This window comes from Watersipora subatra, chromosome 8 (genome assembly GCF_963576615.1).
Source record: "Watersipora subatra chromosome 8, tzWatSuba1.1, whole genome shotgun sequence".
In the NCBI taxonomy this organism is placed as follows: domain Eukaryota; kingdom Metazoa; phylum Bryozoa; class Gymnolaemata; order Cheilostomatida; family Watersiporidae; genus Watersipora; species Watersipora subatra.
In genome coordinates this window covers 34,826,437-34,852,962 of record NC_088715.1, presented here as the reverse complement: position 1 = coordinate 34,852,962, position 26,526 = coordinate 34,826,437, and the positions used below count along the sequence as shown (strand labels likewise).

The following is a 26,526-nucleotide window of genomic DNA, read 5'->3' as shown; positions in this document are numbered from 1 at the left end:
CAGAGTAATAAAGGATTTTTTATAGCGTTTTAATATCGGTCTCGAAAACAACACGGATCGGCATAACAAGCTCTGCCCATAAATACTTGACGAAACCTAGCTTTTTAGGAACAGAAGTTACGTAGAGATGTTTAGACCGATTTAGAATAATAGAGATGGGTGTTTTAAAATCTATTAATATCTAAATCCAGCTTTAAAAATAGTATTAGTATTTTCTGAAAGGTAGATAAGCTATTTAGCGTTGCATATTTAAAAAGCGCGATAACAACGCTAGCTCGTGATCAAACCGCGCTTTTTGAGCTCATTTTTCTCTGCGTCCAGCCTATTTAAACGTCATGTAACAAGCTGCGAGCAATTTTAAATAGTTTATATATTTTTTATAAAAAATTGAAATTATTTTACAGGCTGGATTTAGATAATAATGGGTTTTAAGATACCCATCTTTATTATTCTAAATCGGACTAAACTTTCCTAACTTCCTTTTCTGAAAAAGCTAGGTTTCGTCACATATTTATGGGCGGAGCTTGTAATGCCGATTGTGTTGTTTTCGAAACGGATATTGAAACGCTTTAAAAAAGCCTAAATAACTTTGAAGGTTAGTGGACTAATCTTTATTTTGAGTACAAAATCGGAATCAGCGTGTCTGATTTACCTACATAGTAAAATCAATAAAAGTTGTTCGTGACAGTTATGGTGTAAGAGGCAGGGTGTCTTCCTGTAAAATGTTTGTTATTGGTTTCATTATTAAAAGTCTCACGCACACAGGTGTTTTTAAAAGGTTTCTACATTGTACATTATAGAAAATCAGATCAGACAGTACACTCTGTAGTGAATTCAGCGCAAGCAGTATACACAATAGCAAGTACAGTTCAGACAATACGCTCTATAGCATATACAGTTCTGACAGTACCCACTATAACAAGTACAGTGTATAGAGTACACTTTATATCAAGTAAGTTTTAGGCAGTACACACAAAAAGATTACAGTTCAGGCAGCCTGACCAATAAATAAAATAAATAATCCCACTAGCAAACGAGCGGAGCGATGTGTGCGAGTTTTTATGATAAACGCATGTGCACACAACTTGCGAAAATTATTCATCAACAATGAGACGAACCCTTGGCTAGAAATTTCATCAACAAATTTAGGCATTGGAATGTAAAGTCGTTAAAGTATAATAACGATACAAAACACATTTAAACTTATTTAAATATGTTACCAAGTCTTTGTAAACCGTCGGTATTATCTTTAAACTTACCCATCTGATCGGATTATACACAAATAGACAGATTTATTTGAACGAAAATTGTCACAAAAAGCTTGAAAAGCTCGGTTTAATAAAAGTTAAGACCGAAAATTGAAACGCCAATAAAGCCGTGCGACTGATTGTAGAACTATTTAGTAGTGCGTTTTTCACGAGAAAACCGTGTTCATTTCACCAGTCTATGGTGCTGTTTACTTGTAATCGAATTTATTCGAAGGTTTTTGTAATAAACGTAGACCGTTTGAGGCGTAGACCGATTTACAGGTACGAAATTGTGGTACACCGTTTATCAGCCTATGTTTTTTGTCCAATCACCGAAGGTTTCATTATTTAAAACGTTAGCCGAAATTCTTTACAACTTACGTACCAGCTAGGGCCGAACTACAACGCCCGTTTATGACGATAACATTTTTTTTTATTTTGCTGCAGTTTTATACGCGTGAATGCTCCTACTGGCTTTCTGTTAAAGATCGCTTATCAAAACCATTCTACATTCAACGCAACCAACTTTCAAACTGTGTATAGTACATAGTTTACATACATTACAGTAAATTAGGCCTACAGCTTTATAACACTTTTATAACAGCTTTTATTTTGCTGCAGTTTGCAGAAATCTTCGAGACGCGTGAACGCTCATAGGTTTTCTATTCTTGCTGTATTACTATATTAACAATATTGGTTATTTTAATAATATCAGTGCATTTTACTTATAATATTGGCCAACATTGCATTTCTCCTATTACAAGGGAGAGATATAAACGTGTAATATTTTCCTTTCATTGTTTTTGTTTGTCATGACCAAACACTTTTTAAATAAATTTTCTAAAAACCTATATAAATACCACAACTTCTCGATATTGCTACCTATGACGTTTTGAAATGTAAACAAAATTGTGTATTGGTTTTCTATTATTACCATATTAATAAAATTGATTATTCTAAGAATATCAGTGCATTTTACTTCTAATATTGGCCAATATTGCATTTCTCCTATTGCAGGGGGAAAATATAAACATCTTTTCCATTCATTATTGCTTATTGTTGTATATAATAACACCCACACCCAGTACATTACAGCTACCATTGCAGTTATCCTATTGCACTGCAGAGCCATTTGATTGCTAATATTGCATTTCTCAACCATCAGTACCCTTTATTTTTTTGCCAATATCTCTGGCCATCTCTTTGGTCGTGGGCTGTATGACAGTGGAATTTCTAGTGAATAATATAATAATAATAAATAAAATATACTAAAATAAATATATAAAATAAAATAATAAATAAATAAAATTTTGAAATAGTTTGCAGAAGGTTTTGGATATTTTTCTGTTTAAAGGGCTGACATTTGTTTATATGCAGCATAGCCGCTATACTTCAGGAAGGCTAGTTCACACTATATCACCATATGTCGATGCTAGTCACATAATACTCTACTGATACTCTATGTTAAAACTGTTCACACTATCACAAACCCATTCGCATATTAATCAGCGAATAGTTCACTGCAAGGCGTTGTCATTGTATATTGTGGTCATTGAAGCGTTGAAATATTAGTCCCGCATACACTATTGTGAAAGAAAATATTGAGAAAGCCTTTAGCACCATTCCTTAAGTTATATACATTGCACTGGCTGTCATGAATGCTTAGTAAACTGGCAGGAAATTATGACAGTGGTAATCTTTGATGATGTAATTGCTTTGCCTTGCCGATCCAATTGTTTCATGCTGAACATAGAAAATGAATAATTATCAAGAAGCAAATGCCAACCTATGGCAATAATGTATAAGCCAACCTTCAGTCATACATCTAACTGTGACAAACTAATAATTAAGTAAGATTGAATAGCTATAATGTATATTAACAGTGATTGGGTAACTGGTGTTTTGCATGTTTATTATTATGTTTTATTTGCATGTTTATAAGCTCTTTATCCTTGTAATTTGTTATACAGGTTTGCAAATTTTAGCTAGAACATTTATATAATTCATTCAGTCGATATCAGACAGTGACTTAAGACTCAGAAAGTATTAATATGCCGTTTGAGTGTCAAATATTTTTGTCTGATGTAGTCAGAACTTGCATAAAATCTACACTTCATAATCAAATCAATTAAAAAGACCATAACAATATTTTCTATGGTATTTGTGGATTGTGGTCCTTTATATATTTTACTAAAACTCTTACACTGGACATTTTCAGGCTGTTCGGGTGCACTTTTTTTAGACTGGGCTGTTTGATTTAAGCCACAGTTTTCAAGTCTGCTGGTATTTACTTTCTCTCTCAAGAGGTAGTCCTGAAGTGCAATGGTCAAGTGTTCCTTTTGGCACAACTTTCAAGCCTAGAATACATAAAGTTATTATCTCTAGATAAAGTTCTGAAGGATGGTTTCCTGTAAGAATTAATCACTTTTGTTGCGTTAAAAAATTATGAAATCAATTTCTTCTAATCATATCACTCTTTGTTTATGAATTTAATCATTTGATTCACAGCATGTCAGAAAACACAGGCTATAATGCAATTGTTCTAATATTTGACCTCGATGAAGTTTTTTGTGTCAGGAAGAGTGTATAACGCCTGATTAGTTAGACAATCGTTCTAAAACGTGCACTTCTACAGGGTTGATTAATATTTGTTGCTAAAATATTTAGCTCAAATGAAATATATTTTCCGACTTTCTCACTTCTGCTTTAGTAACGGCTGATTCTATTAGAATCCAAGATGGTCTTGGAGCAAACTTCACTAGCGTTTGTTCAATGACCTGAAACTATCTGCTTTAAAAAGATCATCTAGTTTTAGAAAGCTTTTTAGCCTTCTACTATCTTCTCCACATGCTTTGTTATTCATTAAAAGTTATCGTGATACACAAAAGTTTTGGAAGCATCTTATATCAAAGACTTGCTGCAATTGTTTTATGTTCAAAACTGTAATCTTTCTGCAAATTAAAGTATCTTCCACTTCTGGAAATAAAATCTCCTACTTCGGAGTTTGAAATAAATAAATGATTATTAGCGCAAAGTACTCAATAGGCTCAGATAATAATGTTTCTCTAATTTAAAGTTCCTGAAGTCGTTTCATTCCAAAGACTGCCAACGTTTTGTTCTTTTTTGTCTCAGGATTCTAGTATGGCATCATTTGGGAAAGATTTATGTTTGAAACGAGATGCTGGGCAATAAAGTACAGTCTACACACTGATCCAGGAAGCAGAGTTAATTTACTTAATTACAGTATAAAATATGTATAAATGGAAACAACCACTTATATTACATATTGATTCAACTCGAGTCAGTTTTAGCATATTTAGTTTTTGCACACAGAACTACTGATAACTCCAGGACTTGTTTAATTTTTTCCCATCACTCTGGCAGACCTTAAATAGTAGAACAGAGTTCCTCACATGCATGAGCTGAGATTCTAAATAAGATTTTAACACCAAGCTAAAGGTCATCACATTATACATGCATCAAAAGTTGAGCATTATGTTTGTTGTGTACTAATAGCATGGTAGTCATGTGTGCTAGAAAAGGGCAGAGTAAAACAGTGTGCGCAAATATTCTAATATAATTCAATGGGAACTATTAGTGTTAGTGGTAATGGGCTGTGTTGACATACTTAATGAGTAAAACTCCAATCTTGCGTGATGCACTTTTTATTCTCAACCCCTAACACTACTTTTTTCTAAAGATTCTCTCACACACGATATAGTCGGATACACTGGAGAGCAGCGTGAAATTTGTTCATAACTTGTGTAGGCAAATAGATAAAATTAAGTGAAGTGATTGTTATCACAGTTCACGGTTTGTTTGTGCCCATCATTTTATATCCTTTTGCCTTGTATCATGAATAACAGCATCATGTGACAGCTGAAAGCACGGACCACTAAGTGTTTGTCTTGCTCTACCGGCCTGCACCGCTGTTATTGAAGTAAGTCGGTATTTCACAATTTCACAATGTGAATAGACCACCACAAAACCATATGATGAGAATATCAATAGCTGTACTTCAGAATGGGTGGGCCAGTTTACGTCACAAATGTGATAAAAGAATCAACTACCTCTTAAGAAATGGGTTAGTCATAGTGTTGATGATGTAAATAGTTTATTTAGGGTATATAAGAAGGGACAAAAAGAATGCTGATCAACTTGGGATAGTTTCACTCTACCAGCTTAAACAGCTTTCAAAATGATCTACTTCAATTTTGCCCTCTTTTTGGCTGTAAGTAGATAAAAACATTTAGAAACTCTGTGCTATACACTATGTGCATCAAAAGGGTTCTTTAATGTGCTATTATAAGCTATATTTCTGCAATTTGCTAGAAAGAGCTAAGTTTCTGTATTACGCTAGCATAAGTTGTGTTTCTGCATTAGTGAGAGTGAAAGCTGTTTTTGAAATGTAATAATATGAGCTAGCTTTCTAGAATGTGATAGAGTAGCCTGTTTCTGTCATCTGCTACCATAACCTATGTTTCAGCAATGTGTTAGTATATGCTATGTTTTTAGAATGTGCTAGTATAAGCTATGTTTCTACACTGTGCCAGTATAAGCTACGTTGCTCAAGTGTGCTAGTGTAAACTATGCTTATGTAATGTACTAGTTTAAATTGTTTTTTCTTTCAGTTCATTACATTGGCAGCATTTCCTGTGACCCAAGGCATGACCATAGGTGAGTAATACATGAACCTACATTACTTCAAATTTGTCTTCTATTCTCTGATAGTTTTTGAAATCATATTCTGTGAGCTGAATGTATTTTATCTGTCCTTTGTGGTTTCAACCCAAAATTTAATTGGTTTTAGCCCAAAATGTAACTGACTCAGAGGCTACAAGCAATGTGACTGTGACATCTGCTCCAATTACTGAAGACACAACTCCGACTTCTACAGGTATGACTAGAAGTTTGTTTGGTACAAAAGCTTATTTTGGCGTTATCGGTGTTTACAATGAAGGATTAACAATTTTGAATAAAAACTTGCCAGAAAGCTTTAAAATACTTTTGTTATGTCTTGTGTAGAGGACTTAAAACTGTTTGACAGCCTTTTTTTGTTGATGTGACAAATGGTCTGTTAAAATCTAGCTGACTTGAAAGCTACTATTGAAAAAAATTATCGATCGAAGAGAAAAAAAATTGACCTTTCCCGTACAAATCCTCAACTATCACAGTTCATGGCTTTATTTCGGCATTTTCATCTATTTTAGTATTAATACTTTTTTAATATGCACTTGATAGAAAGCATGTTTTTCTAATAAATAAATGTTAGTTTTAAATTCATAAAGTTTTTCTTAAAATTAAAAGCAAATTAGAGTTGAGCCGGCTTAACCTGGTTTAATTTTAAACTTTGAGGCATTCAAATAAACCTGTTAACTGCAAACATTACATACTCATAGATGGCCAGCTGGAATAGTTGAACTGTGATCTCTAATAAGCCTGATATGTTTGTTAGAGAGATACAAATAAGTGAAAACATGATTTATATAACTTTTTCCCACTTTGTCGCACATGACTACAGCAAAAACAGCAGTACTGAATCAATTAAATTTTAAAAAATAAGAAAACTTGAAAATGTGAAGCTAAAAAGTCAAAGTTTTATCAAGGTCTATAATCAAAGACACTGATGAATAAACTGTAAGTAAAATTATAAAGATAAAAAACTGAAAATATAGGTATTATGTAAAAACATTACATGTAAATTATGTAAATATTTATTGTAAGTTACAAACAAAATATTTTACCACAGTATTTCACGTAAAACTATTGCATGTATTTCATATTTGTTTTTTAGCGACTGTGGTGGGTTCCTGCTCTGCTTGGGGGAGCACCTACACCCCCGACGTAGCCTCTGATTGCACAAGCTATATTCAGTCTGCTCCTGGAATACCCGATACAAAATTACATTGTCCAGAAGGATTGAAGTTTGACATTTCTACTTGTGCCTGTAATTTTGCTTCTGTTGTTTCTTGCCCTCCTTAGTTGTGAATGTCTAAAACCTACTGTTATTGTGCTTGTTGAGTGTTGGATTTGTCTTCTCTCTATACGTTTTGATGCAGTTTATTTTAATAGTACTTTTCTGTGATAATAAAATGGCCGATCTGTATTACATGTGTTTTTGTTGTGCTTAGCAGCTATAAATCACTTAATCTTCCATTCTCTAAAATGAAGCGACGAGATAACCTCTGCTGTGTCTTTCTCACAGAAAAAATAAGTCAACCTACGACTAGTTTTAAATACCAAGTTACTAGCAACCATGGTAGAACCTTCTACCAGCTACTGGGCAGTGGTCTTATATAAATTTCAATCCATCAGCAAAATGGAATAAACTTTATTAAAAGTTTAGAGTAAACCATTGAAAAAATTAGAGCAGTGTGAAGATAACTCTTTAAGTGGATGTATCTATTTGATGTCACTAGCACTTGATCGATTTTTAGTGGCGAGCCCTTTTAATCTATACAAAGAATCTTCCTTAGACACATTTTAGTTTATTTACAATTTGATGTGATCCACAGTCCAGTTTTGAAAATCAACAGTGACAATCTCTCTCCTAAGTCATAGCCTGAGCACCATCAAAAGTTTTGTAGCAGATAAATAAACAACGTTTGGTCTGCTTACTAAGCCAAGCTTAATGGTTCAATGACATCAATTTTATAGCCAATGTAAATGCACAACCATTTTGATGGCTAAAATTATACAAGTCACATTTATCTCAATCTGACAGTTGAAGTCAAGACCGCAGAAGCATTGGCGGCAAAAAACAAAGTCAGGCAGTACTGTATTTGCATTGCTTTTAGATTTTCTGCCCCGTCTTTCCAAAGTACATGGAAAGGAGAGACTTATCATTGATTGATGAAATGTGATGAGCAAACATTGAAGATTACACGAAACCAAAATCTTGGAGTTGTCCCTTGTGTTTTTCTTTCAAATGATACGCAATAAACGCGCTAATCACCCTACCAATAAAAGAGTCTCAAACCCAAATTTTCAGTGAGAAAAAATTGTCTTAGAAGACAATTTGTCTAAGAAAAATTTGTCTTAGAAGGATTTAGTTGGTAAAAGATTGCAATATTATCAAAAAAGTAAAACGCCCCAATTTCTAATCATACATGTTTTGTTAAAATAAATACAGAGATAAAAAAGTTAATTTGTTAGAATAGTAAGTTTGAATAAGCATTGTTATTATTGTCAACGAGCTGTAACAGTTTTATTTATATCTGTAAATAGACATATTATTTGGTTTATGCAGATGCAAGTGGTGCCACACATCATTTACAAGTGTGTTACCAAGTTTGCCAGGGTGAATCACTTAAATGTGGTTTTAGCTAGCTGTTAATCCTAAGATGCTTTGAACTTGATGAAAAACTCATTCATTTTACAAATGAGCTAATTGACCTTACGACCACTTGTGTCTCAGCCATCTGTGCAGTAATAGTTCTCTTGGTGTGCAAACCATACTGGTGGAATCAGGTACAGCTATCCAATATAGTTATAAACCCCCACAAATAGCTCATGAACTTGTATGCATAGAGAATTCGGAAACATTCTAAATGAACATTGTTAAAGCAAAGTATTCTATCTAAAACATAGTTTAGTCAACGCTTTGGTTAATATTTGTGTATGATATATAGCCAGCTTTGTACTGGAAGCTTATTCCTACATACAACAGTTAGAGACAATTTATTGAGGACTGAAAGATACCTGCCCTATAGAGATAGTGACTATGAAGTTTAGAGAGCTGCAGGACCATCAACTATACATAAGTAAAACATCATATCTGCTTGAAAATGAGTGTACATAAAAATTCCAAAAATTTTATCAGAAAGTAATCGTCTTGTTCTATCAATGGTTTGACTGCAAGGTTTTTCTAAATTAAAATCAACAAAACTTCAGCGCAGCTAAATGGTAAGATTCAAGTGAAAGTGTGAATATGACAACTATAGTTGCACTTTAGTAAAAAGACTAACAGAATAGAGACACGTTAAGTTGCAATTTGAACACTATAGTCAATGTTAATAGTGAGAGACCGGCAGCAGTGCAACTAGTGACATCACTTTAGCACTTTCTTTTAACAGTTTAATAGTCAATAAGTCTTGCCTATTTAATCTTGAAACAACCTGGAAGTTAGATGACTTCAAATATCAAAACCAATTGCAGATGATAGAATTATACCCATACTTTCTGATAACATCTACTAAAGCTGGGTGTAAGTTCATCTTTGTTTGATTTATACAGTTAAATTATTTATAGACTCACACAGATTAACCATATCATATCATGAATTGTACAATAATTGCATTGGAATAAGTTAATGATGGTTTTTTGATTCTAGTAGGACTGGCATGTCAAAATGAGGAGGTTAACAGTTTGAAAAACAGCTGGATACCCTCATCTGTCACGATTACTGACCAGTAAATAATTATAATATATTTTAGTCTTCAAATAGTGTCTTTCATGTAACATAGACCAACAAAGAGTGTTATAGACATACATACAGATGTATTTCATACACTCTGGGAGGTAAAGCTATAACAGTATACTCTAGAGCAATAGCAGTTGAGAGAGTACAAACTATACAAAGTACAGTTCGAGCAGTACACACTATAACGAGTACAATTTAGGCAGTAGAGACTATAGCAAATACTGTTTAAACACTACATACTATGGGAAGGCAGATCAGATAGTACACTCTATAACATGTACAGTTCAGGTAGTATACAGCATAGCAAGTGCAGTTCGGACAGTAAATTTTCTGGCATATACAGTTACAGCAGTGCATTTTATAACAAGTACAGTTTAGACAGTATAAGCTATAGCAAATACAGTTCAAACAATACACACTCTAGAAAGAACAGTTCAGGCAGTACAGACAATAGCAAACACAAGTAATATTAAACAACTTTGCAGAAGGCTTTGGATAGTTTTCTGTTTAAAGGGCTGACTTTTGTTTATAGGGCGCATATTCACTATCATACTTCATGAAGGCTGGTTCACACTAAACCACCATATATCAATGTTAGTCACACAATACTTTGGTCATAATCTCTAATAACACTGTCTACACTATCACAAACACATTCACATATTCATAAGTAAATAGTCCACTGCATAGCCTTCTCATTGTATACTGTGATTGTGGAAATGTTGAAATACTAGTGCAAAGACCCTGTCATGAAAGAAAATATAGAACAAGCCCTTATCACTACCCCTCAATTTATGCACATCGCAATGGTTGTGAAGGATATTTCGAGAATGCAAGAAACTAAGACAGTTGTAATCTTTGATGACGCGTTTGCGGTGCCTTGACAATCCAATTGTTTCACGCTGAACATAGACAATGATTAATTGTCAAGAGACAAATCCCAACACATGGCAATAATGTGTAAGCCAACCTTTAGTAATAACTGTGACAAACCAATAATTAACCAAGATTGAATAGCCATATATAAAGTATATTAAAAGTGACTACCCTAGGACACTTTTATTTCACTAGTATTTAGTCTCGTGAATAGCAACAGATTAAAATTTTGTTGCAACTTAATTTCGCGGCTCTGGTAAGTGCAAATATATACTGATGTGAAAATAAATGCAGTGGAAAACACAGATTACATTCATCAGGTCCAGTTCGCTAAAAAAAATTCAATTTGGGACTGGTTCGTATTGGTAATCTGCGGGTTGAAATGTGTGGGTGAGATCGATAATTCAATTTGATGACTTGCTGCCAAGTGTTTCTTGGACTATCAATGATGTCTAGGTTAAACCTGCTGTGAACTTCACATGTCTTTTATACTCAAGTCCTAAGAAGAAGAAAATAGATAAAAAACCAATTTCACAACCAAAACTGTATTCTGTGGTTGGACCTGGTAAGGGGTGATATTGTTTTTGGTTGGTAATAAAATTCATCACTACAATAATTATTATTTATTTTTATGGCTTCACCTACCAGACTTTCATCTTCATCAGTTACAAATTCGGTGACTAAACTGATGTCATCATCTTAATTTGCTTTGCCATGCTGCTCAATCAGTGTATTAGCTATAATGAGTTTACCAGAAATTTCCCATTGAGTCTATTCACAGGACAATTACCTGCATTTCTATTGTGAAAATTTTACTGTGGATATCAATGAATAAAGCCATTTAACTTCAAGCGTTTTTTCGCACCTTTGTTATGATAGTTTAGTTTCGCTAATGAAATTTTCGTGAGAGGATGACTCCGCGAAAATGCGAAAGTTAGATGACGCGAATGCATAAATGTCCTAGGGTAGGTAACTACCGGTGTTTTGTATATTTATCCTTATAATCTTCTGTTTACATATTTACAAGTTCCTTATACTTGTAGTCTATTACAAGACTCTATAAATATTATCACGAACATTTATATATTTTATTCAATTGATATCAGACAGTGACTTAGTCTTAAAAAAGTATTAATATGCTGCATGAGTGTCTAATATTGTTGTCTGTTGTAGTCAGAACTGGCATAAAACTTTTCCTTCCTAATCAAATCAATAAAAAAGTCATTAAACGCTGTTTCCATAGGAATTGTAGACTGTGGTCCTTTATATATATTATTAAAAAAATCTTCATTTGGAGTTTTGCAGGCTGTTTAGGTGTATTATTTTAGACTGGGCTGTTTGATTTAAGCCACAGTTTTCAAGTCTGGTAATATTTACTTTCGCTCTCAAGAGGTAGTCCTGAAGTACAATGATCAAGTGTTCCTTTTGGCACAACTTTCAAGCCTAGTAAGTTATTATCTCTCTAGATGAAATGCTGAAGGATGGTTCCTGTAAGAATTAATCACTTTTGCGCGTTAAAAAGTCATGAAATCAATTTCTTCTAATCATACCACCCCTTGTTTATGAATTTAATCATTTGATTCACCGCATGTCAGATAGCATAATGCAATTGTTCTAAAATTTGACCTCAATGAAGTGGTTTGTGTCGGAAGAGTGTAATATCTGATTAGTTAGATAATCGTTCCATCACTTGCACTTTTACAGGGTTGATTAATATTTGTTGCTAAAATATTTAGCTCAGACGAAATGTATTTTTAGTTTTTTTACTTCTGGTTTATTGAAGGGTGATTCTATTAGACTCCAAGATGGTCATGGAGCAAACACCATTAGTCTTTGTTATATGACCTGAAACTATCTGCTTTAACAGGATCATCTAGATTTGGATAGCTTTTCAGTCTTTTACTCACTTTTCCACATGCCACGTTTTTTACTAAAATTAATCCTTAAACACAAGAGTTCCGGAAGCATTTTATACCACAGACTTGCTGCGATTCTTTTATATGTAAAACTGTAATTTTACTGTAAATGAAAATATCTTCGATGTCTAGAAATCATGTCTTCTACTTTGGACTTTAAAATAAACAGATGACTATTATCCCAAAGTACTCAATAGGCTCAGATAATAATGTTTCTCTAATTTCAAGCTCTTGAAGTCATTTCATTCCAAAGACTGCTAACGTTTTGTTCTTTTTTGTTTCAGGATTCCAGTATGGCATCATTTGGGAAAATTTTTTGTTTGAAATAAAATGCTGGGCAACAAAGTGCAGTCTACATACTGATCCTAAAAGCAAAGTTAATTTACTTCTTTGTAGTATAAAATATGTAATAATGGACACAAGCACTTTTATTGCGCATTCATTCAACTCCAGTCAGTTTTAACCTATTTTTTTCTGCACACAGAACTACTGAAACTACAGAACCAGTTTAATTTTTTTCCGATTCTCCTGGCAAACCTTAAAGAGAAGAACAAAGTTCCTCACTTTCACAAGTTTAGATTTTCAATAAAATTTTGGCACAAAGCTAAAGGTCATTAAATTATCTATTCATCAAAAGTTGAGTATTTTTCCTGGGTAGTAATAGCCTGGAAGTCCTGTGTGCTATAAAAGCGTAGAGAAAGCTGTGTGAACAAATACTCTAATATTTTCAAATGTGAACAGCTAGTGTAAATGATGATGGGCTGTGTGGCTAAGCTCAATGATCAGATTTTGACTCCCGTGAGATTCGTTTTTCATTCCAAACTCCTACTGTAAGTCTGCTTTATTCTAAAGATTCTCTCATTCATGAAACACACTGAAGAGCAGTGTGAAATTTGTTTATAACTTGCCTACGCAAATAGATAAAATTAGGTGGAGTGATTGTTATCAGAATCCACTGTTTGTTTGTGCACATCATTTCATATCCTCTTGCCTTGCATTGTGAATGATAGCATCAAGTGTCAGTTGAGAGCACTGACCACTAAGTGTTTGTCTAGCTTTACCGGCCTGCGCCGCTGTTATTGAAGTAAGTCGGTATTTCACAATTTCACAGTCGGAATAGACCACCACAAAACCATATGATGAGAATATCAATAGCTGTACTTCAGAATGGGTGGGCCAGTTTATGTCACAAGTGTGATAAGAGAATCAACTACCTCTTAAGAAATGGGTTAGTCATAGTGTTGATGATGTAAACAGTCCATTTAGGGTATATAAGATGGGACAAAAATGATTCGGATCAACTTGGGATAGTTTCACCCTACTAGCTTGAACAGCTTTCAAAATGGTCTCCTTCAACTTTGCTCTCTTTTTGACAGTAAGTAAATAAAAACATCTAGAAACACTGCACTATACACTATATACATCAAAAGGTTTCTGTAGTGTGCTATCATAAGCTATATTTCTGCAATTTGCTAATATGAGCAAAGCTTCTGTATTACGCTAGCATAAGCTATGTTTCTGTAAGGTGAGAGTGAAAGCTGTTTTTGAGATGTGCTAATATGAGCTATCGGTTAGTCATGTGATAGAATAGCCTATGTTTCTGTCAGTTGCTACTATAACCTATGTTACTCTAATGTACTGGTATATGCTATATTTTGAGAATGTGCTAGTATAAGCCATGTTTCTACAATGCGCCAGTATAAGCTACGTTGCTCGAGTGTGCTAGTGTAAGCTATGCTTCTGCAATGTACTAGTATTAACTTTTTTTCTTTCAGCTCATTACAGTGGCAGCATTTCCTGTGACACAAGGCATGACCATAGGTGAGTAATACAGGAACCTACATTACTTCAATTTAGTCTTACTTCCATTCTCTGGTAGTTTTTGAAGTCATATTCTGTAAGCTGGGAGTTCTTTAGCTGTACTTTTTGGTTTCAGCCCAAAATGGAACTGTTTCAGAGGCTACAAGCAATGCGACTGTGACATCTGCACCAATTACTGAAGACACAACGCCGACTTCTACAGGTGTGACTAGAAGTTTGTTTGGTACAAAAGCTTATTTTGGCGTTATGGGTGTTCACAATGAAGGTGTAACAATTTTGATTAAAAACTTGCCAAAATGCTTCAAAGTATTTTCATTATGTCTTGTGTAAAGAAGTTAGAAAAGTTTGACAGTCTTCGTTTGCTGATGTAAAAAAAGGTTTGTTAAAATTCTAGCTGACTTGAAAACTACCATTGGAAAAACGTTATCGATCGAAGATAAAAAAAATTCACCTTGCCAGCACAAATACTTCACCATAACGGGTCATGACTTTATTTTAGCATTTTTATCTATTTTAGTATTAATACTTTTTAACGTGCACTCAATGGAAAGCATGTCTTTCTAATAAATAAATGTTGGTTCTTAAATTCATAAAGTTTTTCTCCAGCTATAAAAATTTAGAGTTTAGCCGGCTTAAACTGGTTTAGTTCTAAACTTTTTAGTCAATAAAATCAACCTGTTAACTGTAAACGTTACTCATGGATGGCGAGCTAATATAGTTAAACCGTAATCTTTAAAAAATCTGCTGATTTTGTTAGAGAGATACAAAATAAGTGAAAACATGATTTATATAACTTTTACCCACTTTGTCACACATAACTACAGCAAAAACGACAGCAATGAAGTGACAAAATTATAAAAGTAAGAAAACCTAAATATGTGGAGCAAAAAGTTCAAGGCGTTATCAAGGTTTGTGAGCAGTTTTTATTTCTCCACATGCAAATACTTTGCTGAACAGGTTGTAAATAGAATAATGAAAACGAAAAGCTAAAAAGGAATTGTGTAAAAATATTACATATACAATTGTAAAATATGTGAACATTTAGTCTAAATTTAAAACAAAATATTTTACACAAATGTTTCATGTAAAATAGATACATGCATTTCATGTTTACATTGTAGCGACTGTGGTGGGTTCCTGCACTGCTTGGGATAGTACCTACACCCCTGACGTAGCCTCTGATTGCACAAGCTATATTCAGTCTGCTCCTGGAATTCCCGATACAAAATTAGATTGTCCAGAAGGATTGAAGTTTGACGTTTCTACTTGTGCCTGTAACTTCGCTTCTGTTGTTAATTGTCCTCCTTAGTTGTGAATCTCAAAAACCTAGTGACGTTGTGCTTGTTGAGTGTTGGATTTGTCTTCTCTCTATAACTTGTGCGGCTTATTCTATTTGTACTTTTCTGTGATAATAAAATGAACAATCTGTGTTCCAAGTGTTTTCATCACGCATAACAACTATAAATTGCGTTTTTGTTGTTGTTAACCGCTAAAAATCCCTAAAATCCCTAAAAATCCGCTAAAAATTGTTTCATTCTTTAAAATGAAGCAATGAGATAACTTCTGCTGTGTCTTTCTCACAGAAAAAATAAGTCACCCTACGACTAGTTGTAAATATCAATTTACTAGCAACCTTGATAGACCCTTCTACAAGCTACTGGGCGGTGGTCTTATATAAATATTAAACCATCAGCAAAATGGAATAAAATTTATTACAGGTTTAGAGTAAACCTTTGAGAAAATTAGAGCAGTGAGGAGATAACTCTTTAAGTGAATGTATCTATTTGATATCACTAGCACTTGATCAATTTTTAGTGGTGAGCACTGTCACTTTTAATCTATCCAAAGAATCTTCCTTAGACACATTTTAGTTTATTTACAATTTGGTATGATCTAGAGTCCAGCTTTAAAAATCAAAAGTGAGAATCTCTCTTAGGTCATAGCCTAAGCTCCATCAAAAGTTTTGTAGCAGATAAATAAATAGCGTTTGGTCTGCTTACTAAGCCAAGCTTAATGTTTCAATGACATCAATTTTATAATCAATGCTAATACATAACCATTTTGATGGCTAAAATCATTTAGTCACATCGTTCTTTATCTGACAGCTGGAGTCAAGATAGCAGAAATCTTAGCGGCAAAGAACAAAGACGGGCAGTACTGTAATTGCGCTGCTTTTAGATTTTCTGCCTGCGTCTTTCCAAAGTAAATGGAAAGGAAAAAATTACCATTGATTGATGGCATGTGATGAGCAAACATTGAGGATTACAGGCAACAAAAATCTCGGAGTTGTCCCTTGTGTTTTCCTTTCAAATGATACGCAATAAACGTGATAATCACCCTACCAATAAGAAAGTCACAAACCCAAGTTTTCAGTGAGCAAAAATTAGGTAGTAAATAAAAGTCACCAGAAAAAGTCATTATATATTTAAATATTAACGGAAGCTGATAAACGTTTATTAAAAGTAAGTAACCGTCAATAGGGTGGGCATTGTCTTTACTTCTTCATATGAACTCTCTTATTTAAATAATTGTATAAATAAATTATGTCTCTCCCAGTATCCATTCAAGTTGAATATTTATCCAGTAGAAGATAACTCTTGGATGGCCCAATTAAAAAGAAGTTTGTAATAACCAACGATTTGTATTAAAAGGGTTTAGTTAGTAGAAAATTGCACTATTGTTAAAAAACTACAACGCAGCAATTTCTAATCATAAATTTTTTGGTAAAATAGATACAGAGATAAAAAAGTTAATTTGTTAGAATATTAAGTTCGAATAAGCATTGTTATTATTGTCAACAAGCTGTAACAGTTTTATTTTTATCTGTAAACAGACATATTATTTGGTTTATGCAGATGCAAGTGGTGCCACACATCATTTACAAGTGTGTTACAAAGTCTGCCAGGGTGAATCACTGAATTGTGGTTTTAGCTAGCTGTTGTCTCTAAGATGCTTTGAACTTGATGAAAAACTCTTTCATTCTACAAATGAGCTAATTGACCTTACGACCTCCCGTGTCTCGGCCATCTGTGCAGTAATAGTAATCTTTGTTGACAGACCATACTGGTGGAATCAGGTACAGCTATCCAGTATATCCATCTTATTTAGCCAGAAACAAGCAAATTATAGCATATTACCCAATGTACAACATATTATGTTATACATCAGGTAATATGCTATTGAATTTTATCATTTTTAGACATGCGCATAATTAAACATCAAAAGAATATACATTATGTAATAAAATGGAACATGCGAAGAGCATTGATGTAATCCTGAAATTGCTTCTTTAACCTTAGAGTTATCTTCTCTAAGCTACATTACTTGCAGCCATATCAGTACGAAAGGGTATATACTCAGTCCAAGATCAACCGAAATTTCAATAAAAGGACTGAACATGTCTGTTATAACCTATGCATTCATTTAATGCGGCCTTTGAAATGCTAAAAATGTTTTTAGATACATGTATTTCGATTCATGGATTTTATTGATTAATTTCTCCACATGCACTAATTTATTCACAACAGACCTTAAATAACTTCCTAATGTGTACCTCAATCAGAAAGAAACGATGCAAATTTTTCTAACAAAGTAAATGATACACAATCAAAGTTTAAACCCCAACAAATAGCTCATGAACTCGTATGCGTAGAGAATTTGGAAACATTCTAAATGCATATTGTGAAAGCAAAAGTATCCTATCTGAAATATAATTTAAGCACAGCTTCTGTTAATATTTGTGTTTGATATATAGCCAGCTTTGTACTAGTAGCTTATTCCTACGTACAGCAGTTAGAGACAATCTATTGAGGACTAAGAGATACCCGCCCAATACCGATGGTGACTATGAAGTGTAGAGAGCTACAGGACCATCAACTCTAATTAAAGCATCATATCTGCTTGGAAATCTAAAAAATACATAAAAATACATGTACATAAAAATTTCAGAAATTTTATCACAAAGTAATCGTATTTTTTTATCATTTGTTTGGAATAATTTGTCTGCGAGGTTCTTTATAAATTAAAATTAACAAAACTTCAGCGCAGCTAAATGATCAGATTCAAGTGAAAGTGTGAATATGACATCTATAGTTGCTCTTTTTGTGAAAGGCCTAGCAGAATAGAGACACGTTAAGTTGCAATTTGAACACTATAGTCAATGTTCATAGTGAGAGAAGCAGTGCAGCAGCGCAACTAGTGATATCATTTTAGCAATTTCTTTTGACGTTTTAATAGTCATCAAGTTTGGCAAATTTAATCTTGAAACAACCTGGAAGTTAAATGACTTCAAATATTTAGACCAATTGCAGATGATAGAATTATACCCATACTTTCTAATAACATCTACTAAAGCTGGGTGTAAGTTCATCTTTGTTTGATTTATACAGTTAAATTATTTATAGACTCACACAGATTAACCATATCATATCATGAAATGAACAATAATGGCATTTGTGTAAGTTAATGATGTTTATTGTTTATAGTGGGACTGGCATGTCAAAATGAGGAGGTTAACAGTTTGACTAACAGCTGGATACCCTCATCTGTCACGATTACTGACCTGTAGACAATTATAATATATTTTAGTCTTCAAATAGTGCCATTCATGTAACACAGGCCAACAAAGAGTGTTATACACATACATACAGACATATAGACATACATACAGATGTATGTCAACCACTATGGGATGTAGAGTTATAACAGTTTACTCTATAGCAATAGCAGTTGGGAGAGTATAAACTATAACGAGTACAGTTCAGGCAGTACACACTATAACGAATACAGCATAGGCAATATAAACCATTTCAAATACTGTTTAAACACTACACACTATAGGAAGGCAGATCAGACAGTACACTCTATAGCATGCACTGTAACAGTTCAGGTAGTATACACCATAACAAGTGCAGTTCAGACAGTAAGTTTTCTAGCATATATAGTTGCAACAGTGCATTTTATAACATGTACAGCGTAGACAGTACAAGCTATAGCAAATACAGTTGAAACAGTACACACTCGAGAGAGAACAGGTCAGGCAGTACAGACAATAGCAAATACAAGTAATCTCAAACAGTTTGCAAAAGGCCTTATATAGTGTTCTGTTTACACGGATGACTTTTGTTTATAGGGCGCATATTCACTATCATACTTCATGAAGGCTGGTTCACACTAAACCAACATATATCAATGTTAATCACACAATACTTTGGTCATAATCTCTAATAACACTGTCCACACTATCGCAAACACATTCACATATTCATAAGCAAATAGTCCACTGTATAGCCTTCTCATTGTATACTGCGGTTGTGGAAATGTTGAAATCCTAGTCCTGCAGACACTGTTATGAAAGAAAATATAGAACAAACAATTATCACTACCCCTCAATTCATGCACATTGCATTGGCTGTCATGGATATTTCGTGAATGCAGGAAGTATGACAGTTGTAATCTTTGACGACCCCCCCTCCCCCCCCCCCCCCCCCCCGTTTGCGTTGCCTTGACAATCCAATTGTTTCATGCTGAACATAGTCAATGATTAGTTGTCAAGAGAAAAATGCCAACATATGGCAATAATGTATAAGGCAACATTCAGTCATAACTGTGACAAACCAACAATTAACCAAAATGGAATAGCCATAATTAATGCATATTAAAAGTGACTAGGTAATTACTGGTGTTTTGCATATTTATCATTATAATCCTTTATTTGCATATTTACAAGTTCCTTATGCTTGTAATCTATTACACGACTCTGTAAATTTTAGCAAGAACATTTATATATTTCATTCAGTCGATATCAGACAGTGAATGAATCTTAAGAAAGTATTAATATGCTGCATGAGCGTACAATATTTTTGTCTGTTGTAGTCAGAACTGGCATAAAACTTTTCCTTCCTAATCAACCCAATAAAAAGGTCATTAAAATCTGTTTCCATAGTAACTGTAGACTGGTCCTTTATATACATATTATTAAAAAATCTTCATTTGGACATTTGCAAACTGTTTAAGTGCATTATTTTAGACTGGGCTGTTTATTTAGGCCACAGTTTTTTAAGACTGCTGATCTTCACTCTCGTTCAAGAAGGAGCCCTAAAGTGCAATGATCAAGTGTTCCTTTTGACATGACTTTTAAGCCTAGTAAGTTATTATCACGCTAGATAAAACTCTGAAAGATAGTTTGTAAGCATTAATCATTTTTGCCTGTTAGAAAAGTATGAAATCATTTTCTTCTAATCATACCACTCCTTGTTTATGAATTTAATCATTTAATTCACTATGTGTCAGCGAACATAGGCTATAATGCGATCTTTTATACAATTTCACTTCACTGAATTTGTTTGTGTTCGTAAGACTGTAAAAGCTGATTATTTCAACATTCGTTCAAAAACTTGTACTTTTACAGGGTTGGTTAATAAAATATTTAGCTCACATGAAATATATTTTCAGATTTTCTTACATCTGGTTTAGTAACGGCTGATTCTATTAGACTCCAAGATGGTCCTGGAGCAAACTTTCCTAGCGTTTGTTCAATGATCTGAAACTATCTGCTTTAACAGGATCATCTAGTTTTAGAGAGCTTTTCAGCCTTTCACTAACATCTCTACATACTACGTTATTCATTAAAAATTATCTTGAAACACAAAAGTTTTGGAAGCATCTTATATCACAGTCTTGCTGCGATTGTTTTATATTTAAAACTGTAATTTTACTGTAACTTAAAATATATTCTATTTCTAGAAATAAGATCTCCTACTTCGGACTTTGAAATAAATAATGACTACTAGCGCAAAGTACTGAATAGGCTCAGGTAATAATGTTTCTCTAATTTAAAGTTCCTGAAATCATTTCATTCCAAAGACTGCTAACGTTTTTTTTGTTTTTTTTTTGTTTCAGGATTCTGGTATGGCATCATTTGGAAAAGATTTCTGTTTAAAATGAGATGCTGACCAATAAAGTACAGTGTACATACTGATCCAAAAAGCAGAGTTAATTTACTTAATTACAGTAGGAAATATGTATTAATGGAAACAAGTACTTTTATTACACATTCATTCAACTCAAATCAGTTTTAACATATTTTGTTTCTGCACACAGAACTGCTGATAACTTCAGATCTAGTTTAACTTTCCCCATCACCATGGCAAACCTTAAAGAGAAAAATAGAGTTCCTCACTTTCATGAGCTTAGATTCTAAATAAAATTTGTGCACCCGTGCCAAAGGTCATTAAATTATCCATTCATCAAAAGTTGAGTATTGTTTTTTTGTGTGTACTAATAGCCTGGCAGTCTTGTGTGCTATAAAAGCACAGCGAAAGTCATGTGCTATCTCGACTTTCATTCGTAACTCATACCATAAGTATGCTTTATTCTAAAGGTTCTCACGCTCATGAAACACACTGAAGAGCAGCGTGAAATTTGTTTATAACTTGCGTACGCAAATAGATCAAATTAAGTGGAGTGATTGTTATCACAATCCATTGTTTGTTTGTGCCCATCATTTCATAACCTCTTGCCTTGCATTGTGAATAATAGCATCAAGTGTCAGCTGAGAGCACTGACCACTAAGTGTTTGTCTTGCTCTGCCTGCCTGCACCGCTGTTATTGAAGTAAGTCGGTATTTAGCAATGTGAATAGACCACAGCAAAGCCATATGATGAGAATATCAATAGCTGTACTTCAGAATGGACGGGACAGTTTACGTCACAAGTGTGATAAAAGAATCAACTTTATTTTAAGAAATGGGTTAGTCATAGTGTTGATGGTGTAAACAGTCCATTTAGGGTATATAAGATGGGACAAAATGATTCGGATCTACTTGGGATAGTTTCACTCTACCAGCTTAAACAGCTTTCAAAATGGTGTCCTTCAGCTTTGCTCTCTTTTTGGCTGTAAGTAGATGAACACCTTTAGATACTCGCTGCATTATACACTAAATGCATCAAAAGGTTTCTGTAAGGTGCTATCATAAGCTATACTTCTGTATTTTGCTAATACGAGCTAAGTTTCTGTATTACGCTAGCATAAGATATGCTTCTGCAAGGTGAGAGTGAAAGCTATTTTTGGGATATACTAATATGAGCTATTGTTTTGGAATGTAATAGAATAGCCTATGTTTCTGTCATTTGCTACTATAACCTATGTTTCAGCAATGTGTTAGTATATGCTATGTTTTTAGAATGTGATAGTATAAGCTATGTTTCTACACTGTGCCAGTATGAGCTATGTTTCTACAATGTGCCAGTATATAATATGTTGCTCGATTGTGGTAGTGTAAACTATGCTTCTGTAATGTACTAGTATAAACCTTTTTTTTCTTTCAGCTCATTACAGTGGCAGCATTTCCTGTGACACATGGCATGACCATAGGTGAGTAATACATGAACCTACATTACTTCAAGTTAGTCTTACTTCCATTCTCTGATAGTTTTTGAAATCATTTTCTGTAACCTGGGAGTTCTTTAGCTGTACTTTTTTGGTTTTAGCCCAAAATGAAACTGTGTCAGAGGCTACAAGCAATGTGACTGTGACATCTGCTCCAATTACTGAAGACAAAACTCCGACTTCTACAGGTATGACTAGAAGTTTGTTTGGTACAAAAGCTTATTTTGGCGTCATCGGTGTTTACAATGAAGGTTTAACAATTTTGATTAAAAACTTGCCAAAAAGCTTTAAAGTACTTTTATTATGTCTTGTGTGAAGGAGTCAGAAAGGTTCGACACTCTTTGTTTGCTGATGTGAAAAAAAGGTTTGTTAAAAATTTAGCTGATTTAAAAGCTACCATTGGAAAAAATTATAAATCGAAGAGAAAAAAAATCACCTTTCCAGCACAAATACTCCACTATCACAGTTCATGACTTTATTTCGGCATTTTTATCTATTTTAGTCTTAATACTTTTTTAATATGCACTTGATGGAAAGCATGTTTTTCTAATAAACAAGTGTTAGTTTTTAAATTCACGAAGTCTTTTTTGAGTTGCAAAGAAATTCAGAGTTGAGCCAGCTTAAACTGGTTTAATTCTAAACTTTTTAGGCAATAAAATAAACCTGTTAACTGTAAATGTTACTTACTCATGGATGGCGAGCTAGTATAGTTGAACCTGATCATCTATAAATCTGCTGTGTTTGTTAGAGAGATACAAAATAAGTGAAAACAAGACTTATATAAATTTTTCCCACTTTGTCACACATAACTACAGCAGAAACAACAGCAATGAACTGACAAAATTAAAGTAAAAAAAACCTAAATATGTGAAGCAAAAAGGTCAAGGTTTTATCAAGGTTTATGAGCTGTTTTTATTTCTCCACATGCAAATACTTTGCTGAACAGGTTGTAAGTAGGATAATAAAGATGAAAAGCTAAAAAATTATTATGTAAAAATATTATATATACAATTACAAAATATGTGAATAGATAGTCTAAATTTAAAACATAAAAGATTTTACACAAATATTTCATGTAAAATTGGTACATGAATTTCATTTCACATTGTAGTGGCTGTGGTGGCTTCCTGCACTGCTTGGGATAGTACTTACACCCCTGACATAGCCTCTGATTGCACGAGCTATATTCAGTCTGCTCCTGGAATTCCTGATACAAAATTAGATTGTCCAGAAGGCTTGAAGTTTGACATTTCTACTTGTGCCTGTAACTTTGCTTCTGTGGTTAAATGCCCACCCTAGTTGTGAATTTTAAAGACCTACTGGTATTGCGCTTGTTGAGTGTTGAATTTGTCTTCTCTCTATAAATTTTAGTGCAGCTTATTTTAATTGTATTTTCTGTGATAACAAAATTAACAATTTGTATTACATGTGTTTTTTGTGCCTAACAGCTATAAATAACTTTTTAGGTATTCTTTCAAATTAAGCAATGTGATACTTTCTGCTGTAGTTTTCTCACAGAAAAACTAATTCAACCAACAGCTAGTTTTAAATATCAATTTACTAGCAACCATGATATAACTTTCTACAATGTTACATTGCTAATGGGCAGTGGCATTATAAAAATATTAAACTAACAGCAAGACCAAATAACTTTTATTACGGATTTAGAGTAAACCTTTGAGAACATTAGAACGTTGAGAAGATAATTCCTTTAGTGGATATATTTATTTGGTTTTATTAGCACTTGAACAATGTTTACTGCATACTACTTTTAATTTAATTTAATTTGAAGTATATATCTATTATATCTTTTAATCTCCTTTACACACTTTTTGGTTCAATTTGAAATTTGATTTAAACTAGAATCTAGCTTCGAAAGTCAACTAAGAGAGTTTCCCATAGGTCATAGCCTAAGGTCCATCAAAAGTCTTTGTAGCAGATGAAATAAACTGCATTTAATCTGCTTACAAAGCAAAGCTTGATGTTTTAGTGACTTCAGTTTTTTAACCAAGATACATAATCATTTTGATGGCTGAAATCATTCAAGTCACATCGTTCTTAATCTGACCACTGGAGTCAAGACATCAGAAGTATTACCGGCAAGGAACAAAGACGGGCAGTACCATACTCACGTTGCTTTTAGATTCGCTGCCTGCGTCTTTCTAAAAACCTATGAAGGAAATATTTATCATTGATTGATGGCTTGTGATCAGCAAACGTTAAGGTTTTATGCAACCAAAATCTCGAAGTTGTCCCTTGTGTTCTCCTTTCAATGATACACAATAAACATGATACTCACCCAATTAGAGAGTCTCAAACTCAAATTCACTGTGTGCTAAAATCTAAGTGGTGAAGTAAAGTCTCCAGACAAACCCAATATTTATTTAAATATGAACTGAAGCTGATAAACGTTTATCAAAAGTAAGTAACCATCAATAGGGTGAGCATTGTATTGTTTAATTTCTTCATATGAAAAACTCTCTTATTTACGTAGTTGAATAAATAAAGTATGTCTCTCCCAGTATCCGTTCAAGTTGAATGTTTATCCATTAGGAGATAACTCTTGGATAAGTCACATTAGAAAAGACTTTGTAATTTTCAACTATTTGTGTTATAAGGCAAGCGACTGGTTGACATAGCTATCATAGTTTGTCAAAGTAGTACCACTTTGATACCAAATAGGCCTAAATTGTCTATGCTTATAAAAAATGAAATTAAAATTGCTTTATTCATGAAACTTTGCACAGAACATACATAAGAATTGGAAAAAAATTAATCTGACATTATATTTTAGCTTGGCATATTTTACTCATCCAGTTCAGTATTTTACTCAAGGTTTTACGGCACATTTGACTTGAACAACTTCTCTCCAAGCTGCTGATGAATTGCACCTAAGCTGGTTTATTTCGGTAATTGCTTTTCATTCATCTTTTGATCTCACTTGAATGTTTAAGCTCACATGACCAAGCATGATTGAAAGATCTTTTAGACAAGTTCTGTCAAATACATGAATGTAGCCATTGTCTACCATTTTTTTCTTTTCTGTTTTTGCTTCAAATTTGTATAGCCATAGCAAAAAGATGGATAAATTTTAAACATGTGACCTTCCCCGAATGTCTGCACAAAAAAGTCTTGCCCCAAAACATCTATGCCAAAAAGTCTCATTGTGGTTTTCATTTCATACAGAATCTAATTCAATCACCACTTACTATGACCTTTGCCAAACTGTTCTTTATACTTTTCAAAAATACTCTGTATTTGCAGGTGTATTTGCAGCACTTCTAGCAGCTACTTTATTCCCGAAAAAAGACATAATAATTACCTAATAGAAAATACCGTAAAATGAATTTTGGTTTAAAATTATTTTTATAATAATAAAAAAGAATTTTTCATTAAAATAAAGATAGTTAAAAGGAATGCACAAGCATGTTAAAATGTATGTTTTATTAATTCTAATCTTTGCTATGGTAAGAGTCGTGTCGGTTTTCCCAAAACTACGCAAAGAGGTTAGGAAAAAGCATTGCTTACAGTGGAATTCAAACTCATGACATTCAGCATGACAGACTAGCATCACCATCCACCCAAATCATTCAACCCTTTTCCATTTTGCAGAATAATTGAACTGCTGTAAATGCCTTTGCTACGCGACCATGGTAAATCATTGACCGAGAAAAATCATCTCGTTAAAATCTTTGAAGGTTTCCAGTTGTCGTTCTCCAACTAGTCTCGCAGAAATATGAAGCGCTTTGTTTGAATTGCTATAGTATACAGTTTTCCAGTTGATCTTCATGCCTATATTAATGAGATTTTTATTCATAAGAAAACGTTGCTTCCCTGAAACAAGTGGTTCTTTTAC

The 26,526-nt window shown here is 33.5% G+C and overlaps 3 protein-coding genes across 4 annotated transcripts in view; all 3 read left to right on the top strand.

The window, feature by feature from the left end:
* The window catches only part of LOC137401417 (uncharacterized), a 294,112-nt gene extending 278,400 nt beyond the window's left edge, over positions 1-15,712 (top strand). The window contains exons 1-4 of one of the 2 annotated variants that reach the window (XM_068087750.1): positions 13,720-13,836; positions 14,237-14,282; positions 14,398-14,484; positions 15,404-15,712. In XM_068087750.1, the coding sequence (XP_067943851.1) occupies positions 13,804-13,836; positions 14,237-14,282; positions 14,398-14,484; positions 15,404-15,591 (354 nt within the window). In that variant the 5' untranslated portion in view covers positions 13,720-13,803 and the 3' untranslated portion in view covers positions 15,592-15,712. Of the gene's footprint in view, positions 1-13,719; positions 13,837-14,236; positions 14,283-14,397; positions 14,485-15,403 lie in introns of those variants that run through there. The other variant, XM_068087751.1, reaches the window with a different exon arrangement.
* On the top strand, positions 5,375-7,356 carry LOC137401714 (uncharacterized). Its single transcript, XM_068088171.1, has 4 exons — positions 5,375-5,478; positions 5,879-5,924; positions 6,058-6,144; positions 7,042-7,356. The coding sequence occupies exons 1-4, from the start codon at positions 5,446-5,448 to the stop codon at positions 7,227-7,229; spliced, it is 354 nt and encodes a 117-aa protein (XP_067944272.1). The 5' UTR covers positions 5,375-5,445; the 3' UTR covers positions 7,230-7,356.
* A 6,351-nt stretch (positions 15,713-22,063) lies between the features above and the next one.
* On the top strand, positions 22,064-24,485 carry LOC137401416 (uncharacterized). Its single transcript, XM_068087749.1, has 4 exons — positions 22,064-22,177; positions 22,610-22,655; positions 22,772-22,858; positions 23,782-24,485. Exons 1-4 carry the CDS (start codon positions 22,145-22,147, stop codon positions 23,967-23,969), a joined length of 354 nt encoding a protein of 117 aa, XP_067943850.1. The 5' UTR covers positions 22,064-22,144; the 3' UTR covers positions 23,970-24,485.
* Positions 24,486-26,526: the final 2,041 nt, after the last annotated feature.